Consider the following 23,870-nt stretch of genomic DNA (forward strand, 5'->3'; position numbering starts at 1 on the left):
ACAAACCCATTTATAACTCAAGCCGATAATAAACGTTTTCCAACCCAAATCTGCTGCAGAGGCGAAAGAACGGCATGATGCGAGCGCTGAATCCGCGCGCCACGCGCCCTTCGTATGTTGCCGTTAATAGGCCTCTCCCGGCCCGCGTCCTCGGCTCACGTGTGACCGGCGTGGCCGTAGCAAAACATTCGGCTGCTGACAGCGCGGTACAGATAGAGCGGCGTGTACCGGCAGCTAGCTGCTCTGATTTCGAGAGGAAAAGGAGCAAAGACGCGTAAACAGACGAAAAAGGATTCCTTATTTCTTTGCCTATAAGGCCCCGCCCCTCAGCGTCACGTTACTTGCCTCGGTCGCTGCAGTGACTGACGTAAATGACAGAAACGCTCGTGCATGCTGTACCTGATCACTACTTTGTTTTGTGTTACACGTTCTTGTTGCGATTTGCATATTTCTGGTACCATCGCTTTAACAGATGCTTTTGTGTTAGGATCTGCTCGCATTACGATTAACCTGTATGCTGCTTTTCTCCGTGGACTATCTCTTTGAATGTCCAGTCGGATACAAATAAAACAAAGCGAATTTTCCCCGTCAAACAGTATCACCGGCTATCGTGCACTTACACGGTCGCAACGTGTAATGATCCTCCGCGCACGCATTGGCTGTGTGGCCCGGGGAACGACGGGAGCGTCACGGAATCGCGACGAGTGATGTGTGTGACGGATGTGGTGCAGTGGAAACACTAGAGCACCTGCTCCTTCACTGTGCCGCGTTCGCCGATGCTGGGCATACTACCAGACTTCCTCAAGACGCTATTGTGGCCGCAGGGCAGTGCGCGCACTCGTGAGCGAACCTTGGTGAGAATCTGTGCATTCCTCGAACACACGGGCTTGACGTCCCGTCTGTTCTCCGCCAGGTAGTTACACGCAGTGACCGAATGCTCCGCGAGTTCTACCTTGAACAATTAACAACTAGACGCCCAACTCCAGTTGTAGCCAACACAATGCTGTGCGCGTTTTAATTCCTCCAACATGAACAATCACGCGCACAACCTGGACACATTTCTTATGGAGTAAATAGTTTGTACATATTACTTCTCCCCCTATCCTCTCTTCCTGTCCCCTCACCTCTTTCATTTCATTTCTCCATTCTGCCTGCTATCCTTTATTTCCGCTGCCCCAGCTCAGGTGCTTCAGCATCGATGGCAGAAGGCGGGCGTAGAAAAAATATTTTCCTTCCTTTTTACTATTATTTTAATAAAAAAATAACCACCACCACCACCCGTCAAAGGACCCCCTTCCAACCAATGGCGCCGGCAGATTCTCATGAACCTGCTAGCGTAATAATGCAGGGAGTGGCAGGTGAACAGGGGACAGTCACCTCCCTGCATTGTCGGGGGTAGTTCCTTCCCTGCATACTCACAATGCTCACGCTAGCAGATTCATGATTCAGCCTAAGCCATTGGCACGAAAGGGGGGTCCTTCGACGGGGAAAAGCGGCTCTTTTTCTCGATTTTTATCCGACTGAATTTCATCGACGCATGACAACGCAGGCGAAGAGAGCGCTTGGTTGAAGCGAGGCTTGTACACGTAGCGCCATCTAGCGGCGACGCAACGCACGCACACACGCCAGCAGCTGGCCGCGCGACAAAAAGTACACGTGCGCGGCGCGCTTTCCCTTCGTCACCCGTCAGGCGGTGTCACGTGTCGTCGACGAATCGCTACCGCCGCTGCAGCAGGTAGAGAGCAACGCTGACGGTTGCGCACAGGCCTCGCGTGTCGAGCACAAAGCAGCCGGGGTGTCGGTGGTCTCGTTACACGACACACGTGCGCTCGACTTTCTCGTCTGTTCTCTTCTCTGCATTTCGCTATTAGGTCAGTGCTAAGACATCTTGCTTATTTTAGCGCTCCACTCCTGGCCCGGCGATGTTGCCAAACGCAGGCCTTGGCAAACTTTCCTCGCACTTTTCACCGGCGCCCCAGCAGTACATGGAAGTGCGCACTGCTCGAAATAACGAAGAGGTTTTCGCGGACGGCGCGCCACCTGTAGCGAAAATAACTCACCTCCGCCACTGTTGCAGCCTGTGGTAGCGCACGTCGGCGAAAGCGTCCGCGTCACGAGCCATGATTCGCCTTGAAGTGCCAGAAACACACAAACACTGCGCAGCCACCAACAGCGTGAAAGCAATTGCCTTTCTGAGAGGCGCACTGAGAGCCCGCGCGGGAGGGAAGGGTCGGGCAAGGGGGAATAAGAGGGGGGGGGCGAAGGGTGAGGAGGAAAGGAAGAAACCCTGGCGCGAAACGCGGGCCTGGCGCCGCCGAAGGGTGGACAGAAGGAGGTACGGATCAGATGCGTAATGTGACTGAGCGGTTGCTCTGAGGACCGGATGACGCCAGCAATTCCGGCGTAAAGGAAGGGGGGCGATAGCCAGACGACCTAAGGAGCGCATAAAGAGATAAGGGAAGCTGAAGAATGGAACGGCAAGGCTCGAAGGCAAGATTCAAGGTTATCTTTCGACATGCTGCTTTCGTGGAGTACTGCTTTTGTGTGTGACTGCCTAAACACTTCGGCGCGCTATCGCCTCTTCGAGAAGCGATTCGCGAAAAACTGAACCTCGGAAAACTTCTGCGGAGGCTGTCGCCTGTTGTACTCTGTTACAGAAACAATACGTGCTGTTTTCTGTTTGCTTTGTTAAGTAATAAATAGAAAAACTTTTTGTTAACAGGTTCTATCTATCGGTAAAAAAAAAAAAAAGTTCAGTGTGCGGACCTCGTAAAAAAAAAATACGTTGGCGGAGAGGTTCTTCGCCTCTGTGCGGGCCTCTCGATTTTTTTTTTAAATATATTAGTTGACAATTTTGACATCGAAGTTCGCATTGTACAGATCACAAGCCCGTTGTGTCAATTGTTTTTCTTTCAGGGCAATTGTTTTTCTTTAGACCAATCTAACATCTGTACGGATCACAGTGTCATTGGCGGTGCTGAAAAACCGTGAAAAGCACTCGACGACCAGTAGCTGGGCGGTCCGAAACAACCCCTGTGAGTCGGAATAACCGACAACCTGGTCTGCGGTCGGCACGGACTGTGGAACCAGGTGTCGTAGAGGGGCCCCAGGTAGCTAACCCCGTCGTAGGTTCTCCTGTCTCCGGCTGTCGGAGCCCTTTGCTTTTGGTGGGTGGTCAGGCATCCCGTGAGCGGGGGCCGCACCATTGGGCAATCTCGGCGCCCTCCCTGTACTGGCCAGACAGGCCAGTAATGGAGTCGAGACAATCGAAGGATCTGAATAAAATATCCGCTGTCGCCATTCCCATCCCAATTCTCATAACCCATTCATCCAACCCATTCCGCTACATCCCAGGGAAGATCAGGGGAGTCTCCCCGGGTCCGCTACCCCGGCTGTGGATCGCTCTAGTAGCATTCCCTTAGTGATTTCTCTCCACCCTCGTGTGGCAAAATTTCAATTACCCTATTGCCACATATCTTTTATGTTACCATTGGGATTACACCCGCGATACAGTAGTGGTGCGGGAGAGGCAATTATTCATTTAGTTGCCTCAACTTACTCGGTGGTCATAGCGTTCGGCTGCTGACCCCAAAGACGCGGGTTCGATCCCGGCCGCGGCAGTATAATTCCGATGGAGGCTAAATTCTAGAGGCCCGTGTACTGTGCGATGTCAGTGCACGTTAAAGAACCCCAGATGGTCGAAATTTCCGGAGCCCTTCACTACGGCGTCCCCTTAGCCTGAGTCGCTTTCTGACGTCAAACACCCGTAACCCCAAACCATTTCTTTTTCAGTACCGAAGCCCGTTATACCTAGTGTTACAAGCAGGGACACGGGGCGCCTTTGGCGTTCCGCCTCGATCGAAACGCTGCCGCTGTTCCTCAAACCCTATCCTGTTATTCAATGTAGCCCTGTGCCATACGCGGTGCAGTCTGGGCAATATTTTTATTTCTTTTTGAGTGACCACTCTACGTACTTCAGTGTCTGCCTTTAATGTGCAAGTTGGAGATCGTTAACTGCCGTGACGCACAGATCCCTCCGGAAGACGACCTTAATGTCCAGCCGTTCAGCGCTCGCTCGGTGTGAGCACAGCGCTGGCGTTTGGCGGACAGCCAGCAAAGAGCGGCGGCTGTCAGGGTATTGCAAATCCCGCTTCAACCCCCCCCCCCCCCCCCCGCCGCTTCCTTTCTACAGCAGTATGGCACAGAGCGATTCGATGAGCGATACCAGCATTAGTTGACGCGTTTAAGGTGGCTTTATACGAACGTCTTCTCATGAGAGGCGAGTGTAATGCTGTTAAACCCCATGGCAATTTGCCGCAGACTGCAGGAGACGGCAGATGCGTTCGAGTCTCATTAAATTGCTTGTCTGTTTCTTCACAGAGATCTAATGAGCATAGAGCGTTTCTGCACGGCAATCTCTTACGCTTATAATTTCTGGTTATGATTACAATTTATGCCTGGTGTTTTTCGTAAGGTTTCTCCAGCGCCGACGCGTCCGCGCGATACTGAATTAATACAACGAAGCTGTTTTTCGAGTCGACGATCTGCAGAATAAGCGAGTGTTTCTTTTTTTTTTTCGAAGCGTAAAACTCGCTTCCATTCATATAAAGATCACAGCCCTTCTAAGTAAATGTGTTCCTGAGAGACAATTTCCTGTGATCATCCTATGACAGCCGTGTGCTGCAATACCTAATCTGTTGGCTTAATGAAGAAAATAGAGAAAGCTTATCTTTGCCATTCAGCGCCGTCAACGTTGAAGAAAGTGAACGTCGTTTTCTCTTCTCAGTGTGTCACCTATCAATCGTAACTCACCAACTCAGACCCGCACTAAGGCAGCGCACGCAGAGTTCTTGGCATATAAGCATTTTGGCGCCGAAATTCCTCGGCGCGCCGTAATGCCTGGCGCCAAGATGGTGTACACTGAGCAGTACCCTAAATCGGCGGCACGCCATTCGGACGAGGACATGATGTGTACTCGTACGCAGCCACCCCAAAGACGATGCGGTCCGTTCCGAGGTGAGCCTACCGCTGTGCCCACCCAAGGACCTGCCCGTCGACCTCCATCTCAAGGTCCTCGTGGGACGCCGCGACAGGCGAGTCGGCCCGCCATTTTAGTGCGTTGGCAAGCATTGTAACGGCAACCTCCGGAAACGTTCAATAAGTGAGTGCTGTGCGTTTAGAGGGCCCCAATGGCGAGCAAGGGGGAGCTTCGGCCCGTGGCGACGGTGTGGTTGCTAGAAATATTTATAGGTAGCATACCGTCGCTATAGTCCCTAGAAATAGTCCCTAGGGGCCATAGTGACGGGCTGACAAGTGGGTAAATCGGTGACTATAACAGGAATTGTGCAGCGACAGTTCGTCCGTACTGTGCGATTTTTTTTCTTTCCATCATTCGAAGAGCCTGTCTGCTATTTGTCTTGTTGTAATATCATTATTTGCCCCTTCTATTATCATTCTTTTCTCGTTCCAGTAAGCGACCTCCCTATTCGGGCTTTGCAGTGTAATGGTAATCCATTTATCTAGCTTTTATCAATTTATCTGTAACTAGCGCCAAACCGCACTAGGGACAATAAAAACGATGCACATAGGACACACCATTGGACATCAGTGCAGTTTATTGAATACTAGCAGAGCACGAGAACAACATAGATACACATAAGTTGGGGCATTTTTCACTCCGACAGAGTGGCACTTGGCTATAATGACAGCGTTATCCATGTCGTGGCAAGAAACGTTCTTTGTGTGAAGCCTCAGCGAGTGAAGAACCCATCCTCCAGAAGTGCCACCCAGCATCAACCCACCTACCCCCCCCCCCCCACCCTTCACAAGGCCTACACCCACTAGAAACCCATCCGGAAGCGGAACTAAAAAGTGACGGTGAAATCAAATTCATAAGCAGTGAGTAAGCCAGCTGCTCTTTAGAGGCACCACCCAATGGGCACTGACGCTACCTTGGACGTCCACAAGACCTCCGAGTGAGTTTCAGTACCCAGATACCTCTTCACGACACCTCCCCATCCCCTTGCTGGAGGGCTACCAACCCACCTGGCTCAACTGTATTAGTGCCTAAGGCGTTCTATTGCCGAGCATCATCCGCGACCCCCACGGCGTTCTGCTTGCGGGCACGATTGGGATCATGGAATGGAATCCCGCGGCCACCACGGCAGAATTTTAGGGGTGACTAAATAACCTCGGGGCTAGCAGACAGGCATTTTCCTCCATGCATCGGACCTGAGGATGATACAGTTATCGCTTCATTTCCCTTTTACGGATAAAAGACGCGGATTCAGTATTTGTTTTGGCTCCAGAGACCCTGGCGACACCCAAAGAGGCCAGAAGGAACAGGGACGCGTTCCCTAACACTGTGTAGCTCCAGAACCTGCCTATGCGCATACCCAATTCTAGACAAAAGCATTTTTGAACGGAAAAGAATTTATTAATGCGATTTTTTTTATATATTGTAAGATTTCACTATAACAGTGAATACATCCGGGGGTCCCTCATAACCTTAGTCGCTTTGAGACGTTAAACACCATAAACCAATAAACCAATACATCCGCCGATCTCCCCTCGGCTGCCTTGCAGTTTTTTTTTTTCTATTAACGTTTTTGCCACCGTTAAAAGCTTTCCCCATTGGTTTACTATGGCAGACTTAACTACGCGATGCGAGCAACGAACAGATTTTTTTTTTAATTTGCTACTAATCGTAAGAATGGATCGTTACCTGCAATGTTTCCATAACAGTACCTTTCTTTTCTTTTCCAATATTAAAAAAATTTTGTCCAAGAATGTTGGACGTGGGTGTCCGCAGGAGGCTCGCGCGGCCTACTGTAGCTCGCACGCCTTCTCCTCTCCCTCCTTCTCCCTCTTGGCGCCGCAGCGAGCACTTCCACGTGTTCGAGCTATCCCGGCAGCTGCCCCGCTACGCTGCCTACCTGCTGTCCGAAGAGCCGCGCGACAGGCCTTCCGGCAGCGTCCGCTTCCGCATCAACGAGCGGCCGTACAGGGTACGTCCTTAGCCCTGTACACTGTACTGTACAGGCGTGCTCGTGATCTGTGCATTCCGCGTGTCGTCACTGCGCGCGCGAACAAATTCTGGGCGTTGGCAGTGATATCGTTGCGATAGCATTAGGCCTAATGAGGCCGAAATGCGTCGTCGGTCATAAAATTCGCCCTTTGGCTGGAGGGAAGTGACGCCCCGAGCCCGGAGCATTCTCATTGGCTGTACGGAAGTGGCATCACCAGACCGGAGCATTCCCATTGGTTGGAGGGAAATGACGTCACCAGAGCGGATAATTCCCATCGGCTGAAGGAACGTGACGTCACTTCCGGTAAATACATCAACAACTGCGCGCCAACACATAGTGGTGTCCATGTGATTTTTTTTGTTTTTATTTAGGCTTTTCCCAAAGTTCAGGCTTAACCTGCGGCAAGTCTTTCTAGCCGCAGGTTAAACCCTAAGACAACGTCAGATGGGGGTCAGTGGGTGAAACAATTTGCCCTACAAAGGATGTAAGGGGTCTGATTGTGATCATGACGGAGCTTAACTGTGTGTGAACTTTATATACGGAGTTCCTTGATCGTACCAGCTATGAAGTACCCCAAAAGGCACTGGCATCAAAACCGATCTGACGCTGTGATTGGTTCAATTCTCGAAATAAATAGATGGTGAGAAGAAAAACAATTGGTTTTGAGGAAATTGCGCTTAAAAATGGAGCTGCGGCGGGTGCCACAAGCTCTTCTCTTTGTAGCTTTGTGTCAGGGGAGGACTTGCCGGTCGCTCTTGGAGCGGGCGGTTGAAGGTCCTATTTGAACGATATATTTCTTCGGCTTTATAACAGGGAAAATGGAACTCAGCACGCTTGCCCCCCCCCCCCCCAACACCCCCCCCCCCCCCCCCCGCCCGTCAATCCACCCCTGAATTCAGGTGAACATCGGTATGGCCTGCCGCGGTGGCTCAGTATGTGTGTTCGGATGCTAAACCTATAAAGGTAGCTAAATCCAGGCCTTGGCGACAGCATTTAGCTTCGATTGAAGCGAAACCCAAATACACCTCTGTGCTATGCGTTGGAACCCCGGACTTGTCTAAATTAATCCACATCCCTCCACAACGGCACTTCTCGCACTTTGGCCCTAATTTCACCGTCAACTCTATATCTATTCAAGTTTCGTTCAAGTTCTTTGTAAGTTCTGTTCAACGCTGTTCAAGAGCATGCACTATAGGAGAAAAAAAATCATTCGCTAATGCTGCATATGCTTATGAGGAGTATTCAAGGTGTACGAAAGATAAAGCGCTGGAAACCAGGTAGAAATAAGTTCGTGCAATCCTCCTGCATTCGAGCACCAGGAGCTATTATTTTACACTCACGCTGTCCGCTTTACTGCTCGTTATCACTGAAATCAGCGCACGCCTTTAATTGTTTACTTCAGGCACACAAAAAAAGCGAAAGAGAGGCACGTCACTGCGACGCTGTAGCTTGTTACGCGTTATTTACAGCCAAAGCCACACAGTTTTGGAGTACATCACCGCCGGTTCTATATATACATCCCGCATAACCGTGCTTCCCAGACGCAACGCAGAAACAGTTGCCAACTCGTTGTTTACAACGCTGTCCGTGCTGCTTCCAGCTACCACAATGTGACATGATAAATGGATGGAACGTTCACAGGAGAACAAAAGCTGTTGCGTCGCGGCATGGACGAACTCTTTGCTAGCTACGTCTCACAACCTGCTGAAGGCGAACTGGAGGTGTCGGCTTCCTGACTCTAGTGGTTGGCTCGCGAGCGCGTGGCAGCTAATGAAAAAGGCAAAAAGTTGCACGAGGAAATGAAAAGTGCAGTAAATGTCCCACTCTCATAGACACCTCAACCGCATCCGGAGGGATGAGCTTGAAGAGGGAGCAAAAGAAGCCATTAGGACTTTGGATTGATTTGGACCTATTGGGGTTCTTTAACGTGCACCGACATCGTACGCGCAACTCTGGCGCTTCCCATTTGGAATTAAAACTTCCTTGGACCTCCTGTGGACGTCCTAGATGTCCGCAGTACGTTCAAGGGAGTTTCAATGTCCATTTGTTTGGTTTATGAGGGTTTAACGTCCCAAAGCGACTCAGTCTATGAGAGACGCCAATGTCCATTGGGTTTCTCATTTCGTATCCTATCTGTCGAAATGGAGACGATCGTCACGGCCGGGATTCGATCCCGCGTCCTCGTGCTAAGCAGGCGAACCCCATGAGCACAGTGAGCCACCGCTCTACACTTGCGAACGCAAGTTCCCAGCGGACCCTGGAACTCCCTTGGACATCCTGCGAACGTCCTGAACGTCCGCAGAACGTTCAAAGCAGTTTTAATGTCCATTGAATTCTGGGACGGCTATGCGTTGAGAGCAAGTCATCCTAGGTCCTCGTGCGCACAGGTGGCGTCGTGGGTGAACAAGAACTTCCTGCTTCCGGAGGACATGCACCAGCAGGAAGCGTTCCGGGTGAGCTTCCTCGCGCTGCGCCAGCAGTGCAGGCCGATCACCATCGGCGTGCTGGACAACGGAGAGGTGCGTAGTAGCTCATCATCTCTGTTCAGGTTACCTCTGCTTAACTCCGTGTAAGCTTTACTATACTTATGTGCGGAATCTTTACTGCGGTTGAACCCGTTGTAACGAAGTTTAATGGGCCCGGCGATTACTTCGTCATAGCCGTAGCTTCGTTATAGTCCGCGTCGAGAGAGCTTCCTAGGGGAATCGTCATTCCTTCGTTATATCCATTAAGCCATTATAAACCGTTTCGCTATAACGAGTTTCGAGTGTACATGTATACAGCTATGCAGTCAGCGAGTTGTTAGTGCGCTAGCACTAACACCCCAATCTTATATTTCACCGATGTTTGTCTGTTCGAAGCCTCTGGCAGGTGGCCCACCTGCCTATCAGGCTGTGGGCAATCTGCCAGCAGGCTTTATGGCCAACTATCTAAAACAGTTTATGGCAAAACACTATCACCGCGAGTGGGTTTCGAACACATGGCGGCTCGAACAGACCAGCGTCGCTGGCCACTGCGTTAGACCATTACGTCCATCTCTATAGCCGAACATTCCGCGTGTTTAACTGCTAGTCTCTCACGCTTTGCTTTGGATGTCGTCGTCTGCATCAACTTCCATCCGTCTGTAATGGATCCAGAACACGCAGCTATCGCATTGCCCTTTAAACTGAGCCCCGAACCGAAACCAAAGTGCGAGCGCACCTAATTCGCATTTCGACTAACCACGCTAAATAGTTTTTTTTTTGAACAGCTGGCCTTCCCAATCGGCATTAAAACTTTCTTGGACGTCCTCGGGACGTTCATGGGACTTCATGAACATCCGCAGTACGTTCAAGGAAGGAACGCCCGCAGGGGAAGACGTCCAAGAGGAGGGACATCCTAAACATCCCAAGAACGTCCAAGGGATTTGTAATGCTCATTGGGTTTCGGGCGTAATCCTTTTATAAGGTGTGCACACGCCGCCGTGGGAGATGTGGCAGCCCAGTCGGGCACGCCGTACCGCTATTGGCCTGCGGAAGAGCACCTATGTGCGACGTGCAGGTGAGCATCGAGACAGACTTGATGGACGTGGCGGCTGACATGGTCCAGTCGCTGGCCTCCTACCTGGACCTGCAGGAGCTGGACTCGCGTGCAGACTTTCCCGAAGAGTACGAGCGCCTCCGATCGCTCGTCGCCAAGGTGCGTGGCCCGCTCCATTTAGTGGGAACGCAACGATTCCATCACCTTTCATCTGCATAGCGCGGGTCCGACGGTTCCGCATAACAAAATGGCCGTCGTTTTTGCACGTAGATGACACATAAATTCTCGATCCCCAGTATCGGGCGAATTTCTGAGTTTCTCCATTTACGGCGCGGTTCAGGTGTCCGCCGAGATGTCAGACAGATACTGCGTCATTTCCTTTCCTCAAAAACAAATCTCAAGCTCCCAGAAAAACAGAACTTAAACAAAAAAACTTAAACCTCCTGGATGAACCTCTTTCCCGCAAACCGATGTTCATGAACTCTAGTTTGAGCTAGTTGGTTAGTTTGGGACAAAAAAGAAACAAACACAGGACCAGCGCCATGCGTCATGCTTACAACAAAACTATGACCCCTATTATCGGCATGGTGAGCGCCAAGGCTCCCTGTTAAGTTTATTTTTAAAGTAAAAATTGCGGAGTTGAGTCCGGAAGATAACCTTAGACGTCTACAAAGGAAAAATATTTCGCTTGATCCCCAACATCACAGTTGCCGGAACAGCCTAAGCACGTATATCAACAGCAAAGACTGGCGGATCACATAATACTTCTCAAGAAACTAACACACGATTACGCTAGCTGGTAGTGCGAAATTTGAGCGCAGCTCTTCACGACTGGCCGGCGGCGTGTTACACTGCTAGCCACCCTCCGGGATCTGACTGGGGTCTAAAATCAAGACAAGAGCAAAATTTTTACGAGTTGTAGATAGGCGGCTTGAGCCACCGTCCGATTTAAAGGGTTCAGCCATATCCGTCTATACACACATCCATCCATCCACACACACACACTCATCCACCACATCCATATATATATATATATATATGGAAAAAACCGGTTACGACGACTACGACGCGGAAGTCAGGAACGGGCACATGAGAGCTAGCTGCGCTCTAAAAAGGCCGGAATAGTACGCACCATCTAACATGAGGCTGTCTCTTTGCCTACTCAACATCCTGTCATTAAGACACAGTGACTTTTATGTTTCACTAAAAATTTCCTTCCTTAATACTCATCCAGAGGTATTAATACTCATCCAGAGAGCCTCTGTGCAGCTAACAGCTGAAAAATTAGCTGTGGTTTAAACTTTGGTTAACCCTGGTGAGAAGCGAGATTCATTTGCATGGCTACGTTCACAAGCGCCACACACACACTGCCGAACGGATTGTCTGTAGAGCGTCGATGAAATTCCCGCTGCCTGATTGGACTGTTGCCGCCTGCCACGGTGGGCAGATTCTGGTGACGTCAGTAGGTCACATGACCTGCCACGTGACACCTTTCACGTGACAGTACTGACGCTGCCCTCTTGAAAACCTAGCGCAGTGAAGCTTGCGCTTCAAAAGACGAATATTCTCCATCTTATTGGTCAAATGTGATCACGTGACCCTGAGGCCGTGACGTCGTTCGGGTTTTTGTTACGATCCCACCCCACTAAACCTCCCTGATATAGTATTGCTGTACAGTGGCTCAAAGCAAGGGAGCCGTCCACGAGGTGAAAACCCGTCGTTGTGACCTCTCCGTACAGGTACGCGAGCACGAGTCGGCGAGGCTCACCATCTCGGCCAACATGGCGGACACCGCAAGCATCGTCCGGGGCCTGATGCTGCGTGCCGAGGACTGCCGCCTTATGAGAGACTAGTGAGTGATGGAGAGCGAGTCGAACCTAGAGAGAGAGAGACAGAGAGAGAACCCAACTTTCGGGCTAAAGGCAGTTGATGGGGAGAGACCGCATTAGACTCGCTGGACCCACTGAACCGTGGGAGTCTATAGCTCGTCGGCTTTCTTACGCAGCCAGGAATATTCAATTCCTATGCTTCGTTACGCTTGTTAATTTATGCAGGCACGTCTTTTAAAAAAATACATAAGCTACCTGAAAAGGAGGCATCGTCTCCAAAAGAACCAGGCTGCAGGGATCCGAAACGCCAGGGTTCAATTCAAGACAATTTTGGTTGAGGACGGCGGTACCTTTTACAAGTTCAATTTAAACCAGAGAGGCACTTCTGTCAGGATGTTTAGTTTTCAGTGTTTATTTTATTTTTATTAACAACACCCCTGAGGGCACTCGTGTGAGGGTATTACACAGGGGGGGATACAAGCATATTAATATAAATACGGCACAGGCACTTGAAATAAAACAAATAACGCATGCAATAACGAAGTATGAAACAAAGCTAGTATTGTACACAAGTAAAACAACAAACAACGCAAAATAAAATACTCAGTAATACTATAATGCCTGCATAATACAACAAAATACAAAATCTGTTAGTCCATGGTTTGCTTTAGCAAATGCTGAAAGGATTGTAAGTTAACCTCAGCTGCTATGTGTGATGGCAGCTTGTTCCAGTGTATTATGGTGCAAGGAATGAATGATTTCGCGTAAAGCGATGAACGGCACGTTATGCGTTTTATTTTGTTATCGTGGTCACTGCGCGAGGAGACTGCAAGGGGTGGCAAAAATAAGTCATCGTGGAGGGTAGAATGACGATACAATTTGTGAAGTAAGGTTAGGCGAGCGGAATGGCGTCGACACGATAGTGGTTTCAACTCGGCACGTTGTTTTAACGCTGTGACACTGGTGAAGCGTGAATAATCTGAAAAGATGAAGCGAACAGCACGGTTCTGAAGGGATTCAGTGTTGTTTATGACGTATGCTTGTTGAGGATTCCATATGGCAAAAGCGCACTCAACTTTCAGGCGAATTAGCGTAATGTAAGCAATTTTTTTTTTTTTCAGTATGAAGGCGCGTGTTTGAGATTACGCCTAAGAAAGCAGAGTGCGCGGTTTGCTGATGCTAAGATTGTGCTAATATGGTAATGCCAAGTTAGGTCAGACTGAAAGTGAACTCCTAGGTACTTGTAAGTTGTTGTAAGTTCTACGCTATCGTTATTGAGGAAGTAGGCTGTAGGAATTCGAGTGGAGCGGTTAGTAAACGAAATTAACTTTGTTTTAGATGTATTTAGAGACATTAGCCAGGAATAACACCAAGCCGTTACAGCGTCAAGATCAGTTTGAAAGCAATGGCGGTCGGTTTCATTAGTAATATATTACGATATATAACACAATCATCCGCGAATAACCTAATTTGAGATGATACACACTTGGGTAGATCGCTAGTAAAAATTTAAACAAGCAGAGGCCCAAGTACACTGCCCTGGGGACTTCAGATGTTACGGGGACAGACGACGAGTTGTTTTCTATTGTAGATGGACTGTTTTATCCATGAAATAGCATTTGGATGGAGATTTAAGTGTGTCAATTTGGTTAGGAGCCTGTGGTGGGGAACGTGATCAAAAAATTCTAAAAAGTCTAAAAATACTGCGTCAACTCGTAAGCATGCGTCTACTGCGGAAAATATGTCGTTAGTAAATCCAGCGAGTTTGGTGTCGCATGCATAACCCCTGCGAAAACCGTGCTGGTATTTGAAAATGATATCGTGCCCCTCTACATAATTGCTGACTTGAGTAGGTATTACGTTCTCGGGGAGTTTACAGATGTTACTGGTTAATGAGATAGGGCGATAGTTAAGTGGAATAGTGCGATCTCCGCATTTGAAAATGGGTATTACTTTCGCTGTACGCCAGTCATCAGGAATTGTACCAGATGATAATGATCGTGAAAAAAACGATGATATTGCCTGACAGAGGTTAAGAGTCATTTTTTTAGTATTTTGTCATTAAAACCAAATTGATCAGAGCTAGTAGTAATTTTGGGGTTATTCAAAAGGGCAAGAATGCCTGATTCACTAATGATAATTTCTGGCATGGAAGTGACGGAAGATGGCTGTAACATGGGCGAGGAAGTGCTGTCTTCATGGGTGAACACGGATAAAAATGCGTCATTAAGAAGCTGTGCACATTCAGTTTCAGTGACTGATTCACCGTCAGTATTAACTAGTACTATTCCGGGGTGGGAACTCGGATAGATGACGCGCCAGAATCTATGAGAGTTATTGGTTAACATGGTAGACAGGTCGTGACTGAAGAAATGAGTTGTTTTAAGCAGTTCCTGATATTCGTGATCGCAATGCCTGTACTTTATCCATGACGATGTTTTGACTGCTTGACGGTACAAACGTTTTTTTCTTCTCATTATTAAGACGACGAAGGCGATTTGTGAGCCACGCTGCATTTTTTTATGATATATGATGTTGATGACTGGCACAAACTTGTCAACAAGATTCAATGTGTCTTTAAGCGATGGCCAATTTATTTGGACCGAGCGAGACGAATAGTGAGCTAGGAAGTCCTCCGAAAATGATTGTAGTGCACAGTTAATCCTATCAAAATTAGCGCAGTTGTAGCAATGAATTCGCTTCGTGGAAGTTTTCTTTCTACTGAATGGCCGAGTGATGTACCACGTGATGATGTCGTGATCGGATAGGCCTTGTAAATGCAAGATATCGGAACAAATGTCAGGGTTATTTGTTAGGACGAGATCAAGAATAGGATTAGTGATAAGTTGAACAAGCGAAAAATATAAGCAGGTATGAACGAGCATGTGGGCTTCCTCATCACTGGAGTTAACCGTAAGATTAGGCCAATCAATGTTGGGGAAGTTAAAATCATCAAATACAAGGAGAACGGCGTTAGGAAAGCGCACATGTAAGTCAGTCAGTAATCTATGAAATTTTCTATGTACAAATGTTAGCGCAAAAATAAGAGACAATCACAAGAAAGGTGGGCAAGACAACGCGCGTTGTCTTGCCCACCTTTATTGTGATTGTCTCTTATTTTTGCGCTAACATTTGTACATAGAACTATGAACCAACTAGCCCCGCAACAAGTGTTACTTGAATCTATTAAATTCCCCAGAAAATGTTACGGTCATATCTGGCGGTCGGTAGAAGGCAGCAATAACAGCATCATCAACGCCGATTTTGCAACGTATCCAAACACATTCAAGAAAAGTAGTGACAACAATGGGAATAGCAGATATTTGTTTCTTTGTAGCAATAAGGACGCCACCCCCTTTTCTATTTTACCTATCACAGCGAAAAAACCAAAATTCGGATTCACTGAGAAGAATATTAACATCCGGAATATAATCATCCAACCAAGTTTCTGTTAATAGGGAACTTGCGCTGAAGTTTGCGGTGCCGACTGCAGCGCCATAACACTGCCTAGCGAGAAGAGCAAGCAGTTTTGTGTAGTACTCTTAGTACTCTTCCGCGCCACCTTCAGGCGCTTATTGGCGTGAGCCAACGAGCATGACGAAGACGCTGGAAAAGATACGGTGGCTGTTGGAACCGGTCAGTCTGTCATGGAAAGACTAACTGGCACCGCTCGGCCACTCGCAACATCCCACAGATAAATATCCTTATCGGTATGAAGACAGGCGCACGTGGTCACCTTTTTTAATCGCTTTGGGGAACTAAAGCAGCTGGCGGCGTCTACCACGCACAGCAAGCGAGTAGTCCCGTCCAATGGGGAACCTGCGCTGCCAAGGTGGCACTGAAATTGTTCCATTCGGCGACTCAAAACTGCTTTCGTCAGCCACTTGGGCCGCTGCAAACGCGAGAACACATTCTGCGCGATTAGATGCCCGCGTTTGGCTAACAGCATTCATTGCCTAGCTTCTCTCGGCGTAGCCCAGATAGCTGACGCATGGCACGCGAGCCTTCGACAGAGCGCGGAGGCTCACGCCAATAAGCGCCTGAAGGTGGCGCGAAAGAGTACTAAAAGTACTATCCAAAACTGCTTGCTCTTCTCGCTAGGCAGTCTGTTATGGCGCTGCAATCGGCACGCAAACTTCAGCGCAAGTTCCCCATACAAAAATCCGTTTTCTTCAGTTTGCGGCCATTACTTAGAATGGCTTCAATTTCTTTTTCGTTGAAGGAATTCGCCATCCGTGTCTTTTAGAATCGAGAAACGGCCCACACGATGTGCCCTATAGAAACGCAAGTCACAGTGACGCCAAGCTTAGCGCGGCAGAAGTCGTTGACAAGTTGCTCTGAAGTCTTCCAACTTTCGGAAGAGTCACTGTCGGCGATATTATAAAACATGGCGCTCGGCTGCCGGCCTGAAAGACGCGGGTTGCATCCCGGCCGCGGCGGTCGAATTTCAATGGAGGCGAAATTCTGGAGGCCCGTGTACTGTGCGATGTCAGTGCACGTTAAAGAACCCCAGGTGGTCGAAATTTCCGGAGCCTTTCACTACGGCCTCTCTCATAGCCTGAGTTGCTTTGAGACGTTAAACCCCTATAAACCAAACCAAACCAGAACATTTGACCGTCGCGACAGGTTTTCTAGGTCATCAATTTTAATGACGATGTTAGGTAATCCAGTTTAGAGATTTACCGAAGCCTTAACAGATGAAGCCAATTCAAATTTAGTTTCAAGTTCTTGAACACGTTTGGTTACATTTTCTATAGGTCTGTTTTGAGTGCGGCGTGAATATTTAGCACTTTTGGTACTGATTCAAGAAGAGTGGCGTTACTTGCTTCAAGTCGCTTTACGGTTTCTGCCACGGCGTCTAATTTATCTTCCTCGGCCTTTGTCACGGGCCCTGGGTTTACTTGTACGCCCCCCTAAGAAGCAACAAGCGCAAAACACAAGAGCAGCGCAAGCATGTTTGAATAAATGGCTGGGCAGCCTCGACACTGCCAAAAGGCAAACATCATTACTTCGGTAACATCAAGTTTGAAGATAACTAACCTGTAGAAATACAGATGATGAGCGACGAGACATTGTGGCAGCGTCGTCCAAACGTGCACGCTTTTTAAGAGGCGGAGTAAGTAGCATCGTCCCGCGTTGCCAGACGAGCAAAGTGAACGTGTCCAAAAACGGCGGTGGGTGAAGCAGCAGACTTGAAGATAAGTCGCAGCAGATTGGCTCTTCGTCCAGGCCAGAGAATTTGCTCACGCACGGTTCATCGTCACTATTATCAGCTAGCTGTGCTGCGGGCAGCGACAGCAGCTGTCCCAGGAATGGCAGCAGCAAAACCTGTAGATATACAGATGATGAGCGACGAGACATTGTGGCAACATCGTGGCCCAAAGCGTCGTCCAAAAAAAAAACAACTAAATCTTGGAATTTTGTTCGGCACGCATCGACAAACCGGCAGTCGGATGCCTTCGCAATGCAGCCATTTGAGGGAGGGCGTAGATACCAACGCACAAAGCCCAGAGCAGACGACGGCCGCATGAGTCATACCGCAGGCGACGTTTACACTCACGATGACATTGAAATCGGCATTTATTTGCAGACAATATGGCGCAGGTTTAGGGGGGAGTGCTGCCTGAAGAGCACCCTTTCGCGTTCGCTTGACCTGCCCCCCCCCTCCCCCCCAAATTGTGGGAGAATATGGATGCATTAAATACCTCTGTTGCGCACGGCAGCGCGAAAGTGCTGAAAAGGACGAAATGCGACCATACAAAACTCGAATATCTTCCCTTTTCTTTGTGTTTTGTCACTCTGCACTACTTCTCACATCTTTGACGCACCGTTTTTACGTGATAGTGTATGAAGCTCGTTCTGATGAAATCCCGGCGTCGTCGTCTGTCATCATGTATCAGCTGGCAAAAAATTCCAGAAATTTGATATGAAGCTAACAAATAGGGGGGGGGGGGGTCTCCAAATGCACTCTGTTTATTTTATTTATTTATTTATTTATTTGAAAATACTGCAGCCCCATTCCAGGGGCTATAGCAGGAGTGGTTACATATATCATGCGGTACAGTTGCGCGCATAAAGGGGTACATGGCAAAATGTGAAACAAACGCTGCATACAACATCATATAATGCTACGTCTCAATTTCGGACGCAAAATCAGACACAGAAAAGGCACGTATATTTCCATTTAAAGAGTTCCAACTCTCCACGGTACGCGGAAAAAAACTGTATTTGAAAGCGTTAGTACGGGCAAAAAAGGGTTGGATATTAAGATCGACTCTGTTCTTCATGCATTACACGGCCTGCCAACGGTCGTTTTTATTTATTTCAGTCAGGATATCGTTAACTCACGCTTGGTCTTTTACCCACTCTGCTTACTTCCTGTCTCTTGACGTAACCCCTGCCATATCCTTCCATATAGCTAGCTTGGTTGTACTCAATTCATGCTCCTCAATATAAGTTCAGATCAACTCAACCAACTGTTCATTGTTTGGAGTTCCAGCACGATAGGGTGCCTCGATGTCCGCGCCTCGAGGCACCCTACAGCATGACCGCTGCGCGCGCCCTCTGTCGCAGTGACGGCATGCGCCGCTGGTACCAGGAGCTGCAGGCACTGAACCGCGAGCTGGTCAGCGACCACCGGGTGCGCTGCCAGAGCCACGAGGAGCTGTCGCGCTGCGTGCGGCTACTCAACCGGGGCATCGAGAGGGCGGCCGCGCTCAGGGCGGGCACTCACAAGGCGCGCACCGTGGCCGCGTGCCGCCGAGCGCTGGGGCCGCCCGCCGACGCCGACGCCCTGATGCAAGCCCTACTGCACGGCCACCGAGAGGAGGCCCCCCTGCGGTAGCGTCACGCTTATAAGCGGACTGCGGGCCAATAACGTCACGCTCATAAGTGAGATTTGCAGACGCCCTGATGCAGGCCCTGCTACACGGCCACTGCTAGGAGGCCGCTCTGCTGTATAGTGTCACGCTTGCAAGCCGACTGCGGGCCACAACGTCACCCTTATAAGTGTGATGCTGACCACCTCCGACGTCTTTACGCAGGCCATTGCGCGGAGGCCGTCATATGCGGCATGGAGTCACGCTTTTAAGCGGACTGCGGGCTTATAACATCAAGCTTATAATTAAGTGCCAGATTGACCAGAGAGATGCGCACCAGAGAATATTGGTCAACGAATACGTGTGGTCTTGTTGAAGCAACGTTAGTCCTGAATCGGTTGAACGCATTTTAAAGCGATGAAACGCTAAAATAAACGCACTTTTTGACGCACTGCAGTGGATTTTAGACGCACTACGGTTTTCTGTGTCGATCAATATTTCTGCCTCCGCAGTGGCTTTGTTGTTCGGCTGCACTATATGGACAAAAAACCTGACATGCCACATGAGGCTACTACTGAAAGAAGTCGACCATATTACTGTGATAGCCTATAGGCATCTTTGCAAACAAGGGCGTATCTTGGTTGTCCATTCTGCTGGTGACTGAGTGAAGGCCTGCTAATAAGTTCCCATAAGTGTCAGTGGGCACATGAGCGCTGACAAGGTCACATAGCGGAGGGGTGCGAGGGCATGCATTTATGGGCATGATTTAGGTTACGAAGTTATTTCAAAACGGTACCACAGTTGGTCAGAAGACCATATACTAAGCACAAAATGCTTTTAAAATCAATTATAGCCAAATGCAGACGAGGATGACCCGAAAACTGCGGCAAACCTTAGGCCAAACAAGACTGAACGTGAGGCCGGACTGAGTTGAACATGAACCCGAGCAAATCCGTAGAATCCAGAAATTTTCCTTCCGAGTGATATCCAGCAGAAAATACTTCAGGTGCGTGCGGGATTCTAATATAGCGCCGACGCAACGAGAAATTTAGTTTCCTGATTTCTTAGACCATCATAGTACATAGCTGCAGCCTTGAGTGATGCAAGTGGTGCGCTCTAAACACAAATCTCCCTTATGGGAGTAAAAAGAGAGTAAGCTGTGATCTAACGCTCTTCTTTTTAGGGGCGGGGCATGCTGCCCAAGCTTTGGTGCAATTTCCATCCCTAAAAGTTCGGAATACTTACGGTTGGCGTTTGAGACGGAGACGCTTCCACTCCGACTTTGCCTTTGCGCTACATGCCCTGCCCAAGCCAATTTCTTCCTCTTGATTTCGACTGTTATATCTGTTTGGACATAACAGAACTTAACAGTACAGAACTCCTCGATTCAAACCCCGCCGCGGTGGCTCAGTGGTTACGGCGCTCGGCTACTAACCGGAAAGACGCGGGTTCGATCCCGGCCGCGGCGGTCGAATTTCGACGGAGGCGAAATTCTAGAGGCCCGTGTACTGGGCGAGGTCAATGCACGTTAAAGAACCCCAGATGGTCGGAATCTCCGGAGTCCTTTACTATACGGCGTCCCTCATAGCCAGAGTCGCTTTGAGACGTTAAACCTCATAAACCAAACCAAGCTTACGGTTGGTAACGGAAATACCGTTCCAGAATAAGTTCCAGGACATGCGAAGATTTTAACTGATGTTTCAGTCTACTGTATTTAACTGCTACCCTCGAAAACTCCGGCGCCGTTTTTAAAAGCCTCGTCTTATAGCCAACTGCATCATTTGGTTACTATGCTTTGTGATGGGAATATGCCTCCATTTCCAAGAGTAAGCATTCCGAACATTAAGTGATTGATCCTGGGACTTAGACAGGACACCCTGCCCCTGAAAGGAGTGCGCTTGAGGACAGTTTGTTCCCTTTTAACTCCAATATGGGCCAATTTGTGTTTATAGTGCAGTCTTTCGCGCTACTGTTTAGTGTGTAGTCTTTGTTGCCTTTCACCCGTTAGATTCGCCCTTTGAAATGCTCGGTGGCGGCAGCGCAGAACCGGATGAGTCCAAAGGCTCGCCTGTATCGTTAATGACAGTTTTATGTCGTTGTAGCCGCACAGAATGGTGGGAAGTGCATGACAGTCGCGGATTCGAACCCGCCCGCTGCGCTAGCATTTCGATAGAGGAAAAGTACGTGTTAGTGGTCTGTGTACTATGCATTGGCAGTGCATGTTTTATAATATCCTCAGGTGGTCATAATTAGCCAGAGCCCTCCACTACGGCATCCCTCATAGCCTGAGCCACTTCCGGACGTCCATGCTATAGTAGGATAAAACTTAAAAAAACAGCAGTTGTTAACACTGGGCCACGGTCCGCGGCGTACTGTATTACTCCGCTAGCCAGTCACAAAAGTGAACGAAAGCAGCATTTTAATATTTGACTTTATTAAACAAGCCAGATATCAAAATTCTAGAGCTTATAACTTTTTTTCTCATGGTTAGCTTCTTGTTTAGGTGGCAAGAGAAGTTTTAACAACGGCCTACATTTTTGTCGTGGAGGAATTCTGTGCGCCGGTCCTGAATGTGGGCGGAGCTTCACTGCAGACTTAAGTTGTATCCGACTATGTAAAGCCAAACCAAATTTGGCATAACCCTATTTCACCCGCCGCGGTGGCTCAGTGGTTACGGCGCTCGGCTACTGATCCGGAGTTCCCGGGTTCGAACCCGACCGCGGCGGCTGCGTCTTTATGGAGGAACAACGCTAAGGCGCCCGTGTGCTGTGCGATGTCAGTGCACGTTAAAGATCCCCAGGTGGTCGAAATTATTCCGGAGCCCTCCACTACGGCACCTCTCAGTTCCTTTCTTCTTTCACTCCCTCCCTTATCCCTTCCCTTACGGCGCGGTTCAGGTGTCCAACGATATATGAGACAGATACTGCGCCATTTCCTTTCCCCCAAAAACAATTATTATTATTATAACCCTATTTGCTGAACCTATATACATTTTTCAGTAGAGTACGTTATGCGCGAACCGGCGGGGACAGTTTCCGCTTCGGGCGCCATCCATCGGCGCGTCGCGAAACTACGCGTGTCCGCCGCGGATTATCTCCCATTAACAGTTCTCGCTGTTAAAGAGGTTGAAACACCAAATTTCATTATGGGCTTCCTCTGTATATGAGGTCACCCATGGTGATGTATTGGACGCAACGAATGATTAAAATATATTGTAATTTAGCTCCAAAAAGTCCCTGAATACTGTTTCTCAGAATAGAGACCCATTGTTAGCACTATAGTGCTGATGTAAAGCCATGCGTAGAGCTGTGGGCATAGTTTCCTACTATTTACTAGAGGGAAAACTGGCGGCTCTGCACCTCATCCACCATAGACGCCAGAGGTATGCCGGGAAGACAGCACTTCGGATTGACATTTGGTGGCTTGTTGACTGTACCACGGATTGGATTTTTTTTTTGTTTTCACCAGTGTAGTTTACTTAAGTTTTGTGCACTTTGTGGTTGTGTAGTGCAGCTAAGCATGCAATTTATTTGAGACCTGCAGCACCCGAAGGTGCTTGACTCGAAGTGAGCTGTGCAGTGTCTGGTGCCTGCTGGGCCTAAACTTCATTTGCCCCCTCGCTGGGAGCCATTTACGCAGCAAGCTAGGTTTGTTCAGCGGGAACTTGTGCGGCCTGTGCACTGAAATGTAAAAGAAGGGAACGAAGTTTTTTTGAATTCAGAACTCGGCACAGTGTGCTGCTGTGAACACTGTGCACATTTCTCGTAGAGGTCTCAGAGACACTTCCCTTTAAAAAGCGCAAAGTACTTCGACAAACGCAACTTATGTTATCCGTACTTGCACCGAAAATCATGAATCGACAAGAATAATTGAACATACTCTACGGATTTCAAGTCCTTCACCATAACCAAGGAAGGTAGGCGAAAAATGTAATGTGGGAAACAAAGGGTCTCTTTCGAGGCGCTTCATCTACTACATAAGCAATATTTTGGGACCAGATTTTAATGCTTATGAATATATGTATAGTCTACATTATCCAGACAGAAGGTAAGGATATTAAGGATTGTTTTTTTATTGCCACTAAATGTTTTTGTGGTTGTGTGCTTTCTGAAGTTTGCCCAATATTTCCTTATCTGTTAAGTACATGCGGGTGAACTCTACATTGCTTGGTAAATTAGTTTCTGCAGAATGCACCATTAATATCGGTTATTGCTTATTTCTTTTGACGAAAAAACCTCCAAAGTTTGCAAAAAAACTTAGTGTGCCATCTGAGATTTTTAAAAGAAAAATGCAACTGGAGGACACCAAAAATAACTGGGTAGTCTCCACAGCAGTCATACATTTTCTGAATAAATTTGCAGGCCTCTCCTTGTAATATATTGCCAGTTCTTAGCAACCATATCTGGCAAAAACAATAGTACTTGTAAACACGGAGTCGACCTCTTTGTGGTGAATTTTTTGTGCTCCAGGCACTTTTTCCGGAGAAAAACATTTGCAGATCCTTCTTCCCTGCTATCAGCAAAGACATATAAAGATAACAAATGATCAAAATTTCGACAGCCATCCATTACATGAACAACACCACCATGTCCGGCTGCTGGAAATTTTTCACAAATACTGCAGATTGCAATACCTAACCCGATATGTAATAACGGTGGTAAATGCTTGAAAGAAAA

General features: G+C 48.4%; 1 protein-coding gene across 1 annotated transcript in view; it reads left to right on the forward strand.

The window, feature by feature from the left end:
* Positions 1-19,655, forward strand: part of LOC144110255 (BBSome complex member BBS2-like) — a 48,705-nt gene extending 29,050 nt beyond the window's left edge. Inside the window, exons 12-17 of the mRNA XM_077643101.1 lie at positions 4,986-5,093; positions 6,881-7,007; positions 9,416-9,547; positions 10,569-10,706; positions 12,287-12,399; positions 18,950-19,655. Coding sequence (XP_077499227.1) covers positions 4,986-5,093; positions 6,881-7,007; positions 9,416-9,547; positions 10,569-10,706; positions 12,287-12,399; positions 18,950-19,220 — 889 coding nt within the window. The 3' untranslated portion in view covers positions 19,221-19,655. The remainder of the gene's footprint in view (positions 1-4,985; positions 5,094-6,880; positions 7,008-9,415; positions 9,548-10,568; positions 10,707-12,286; positions 12,400-18,949) is intronic.
* The last annotated feature ends 4,215 nt before the right edge of the window (positions 19,656-23,870 follow it).

The sequence above is a fragment of the Amblyomma americanum genome, chromosome 11 (assembly GCF_052857255.1).
Source record: "Amblyomma americanum isolate KBUSLIRL-KWMA chromosome 11, ASM5285725v1, whole genome shotgun sequence".
NCBI lineage: Eukaryota > Metazoa > Arthropoda > Arachnida > Ixodida > Ixodidae > Amblyomma > Amblyomma americanum.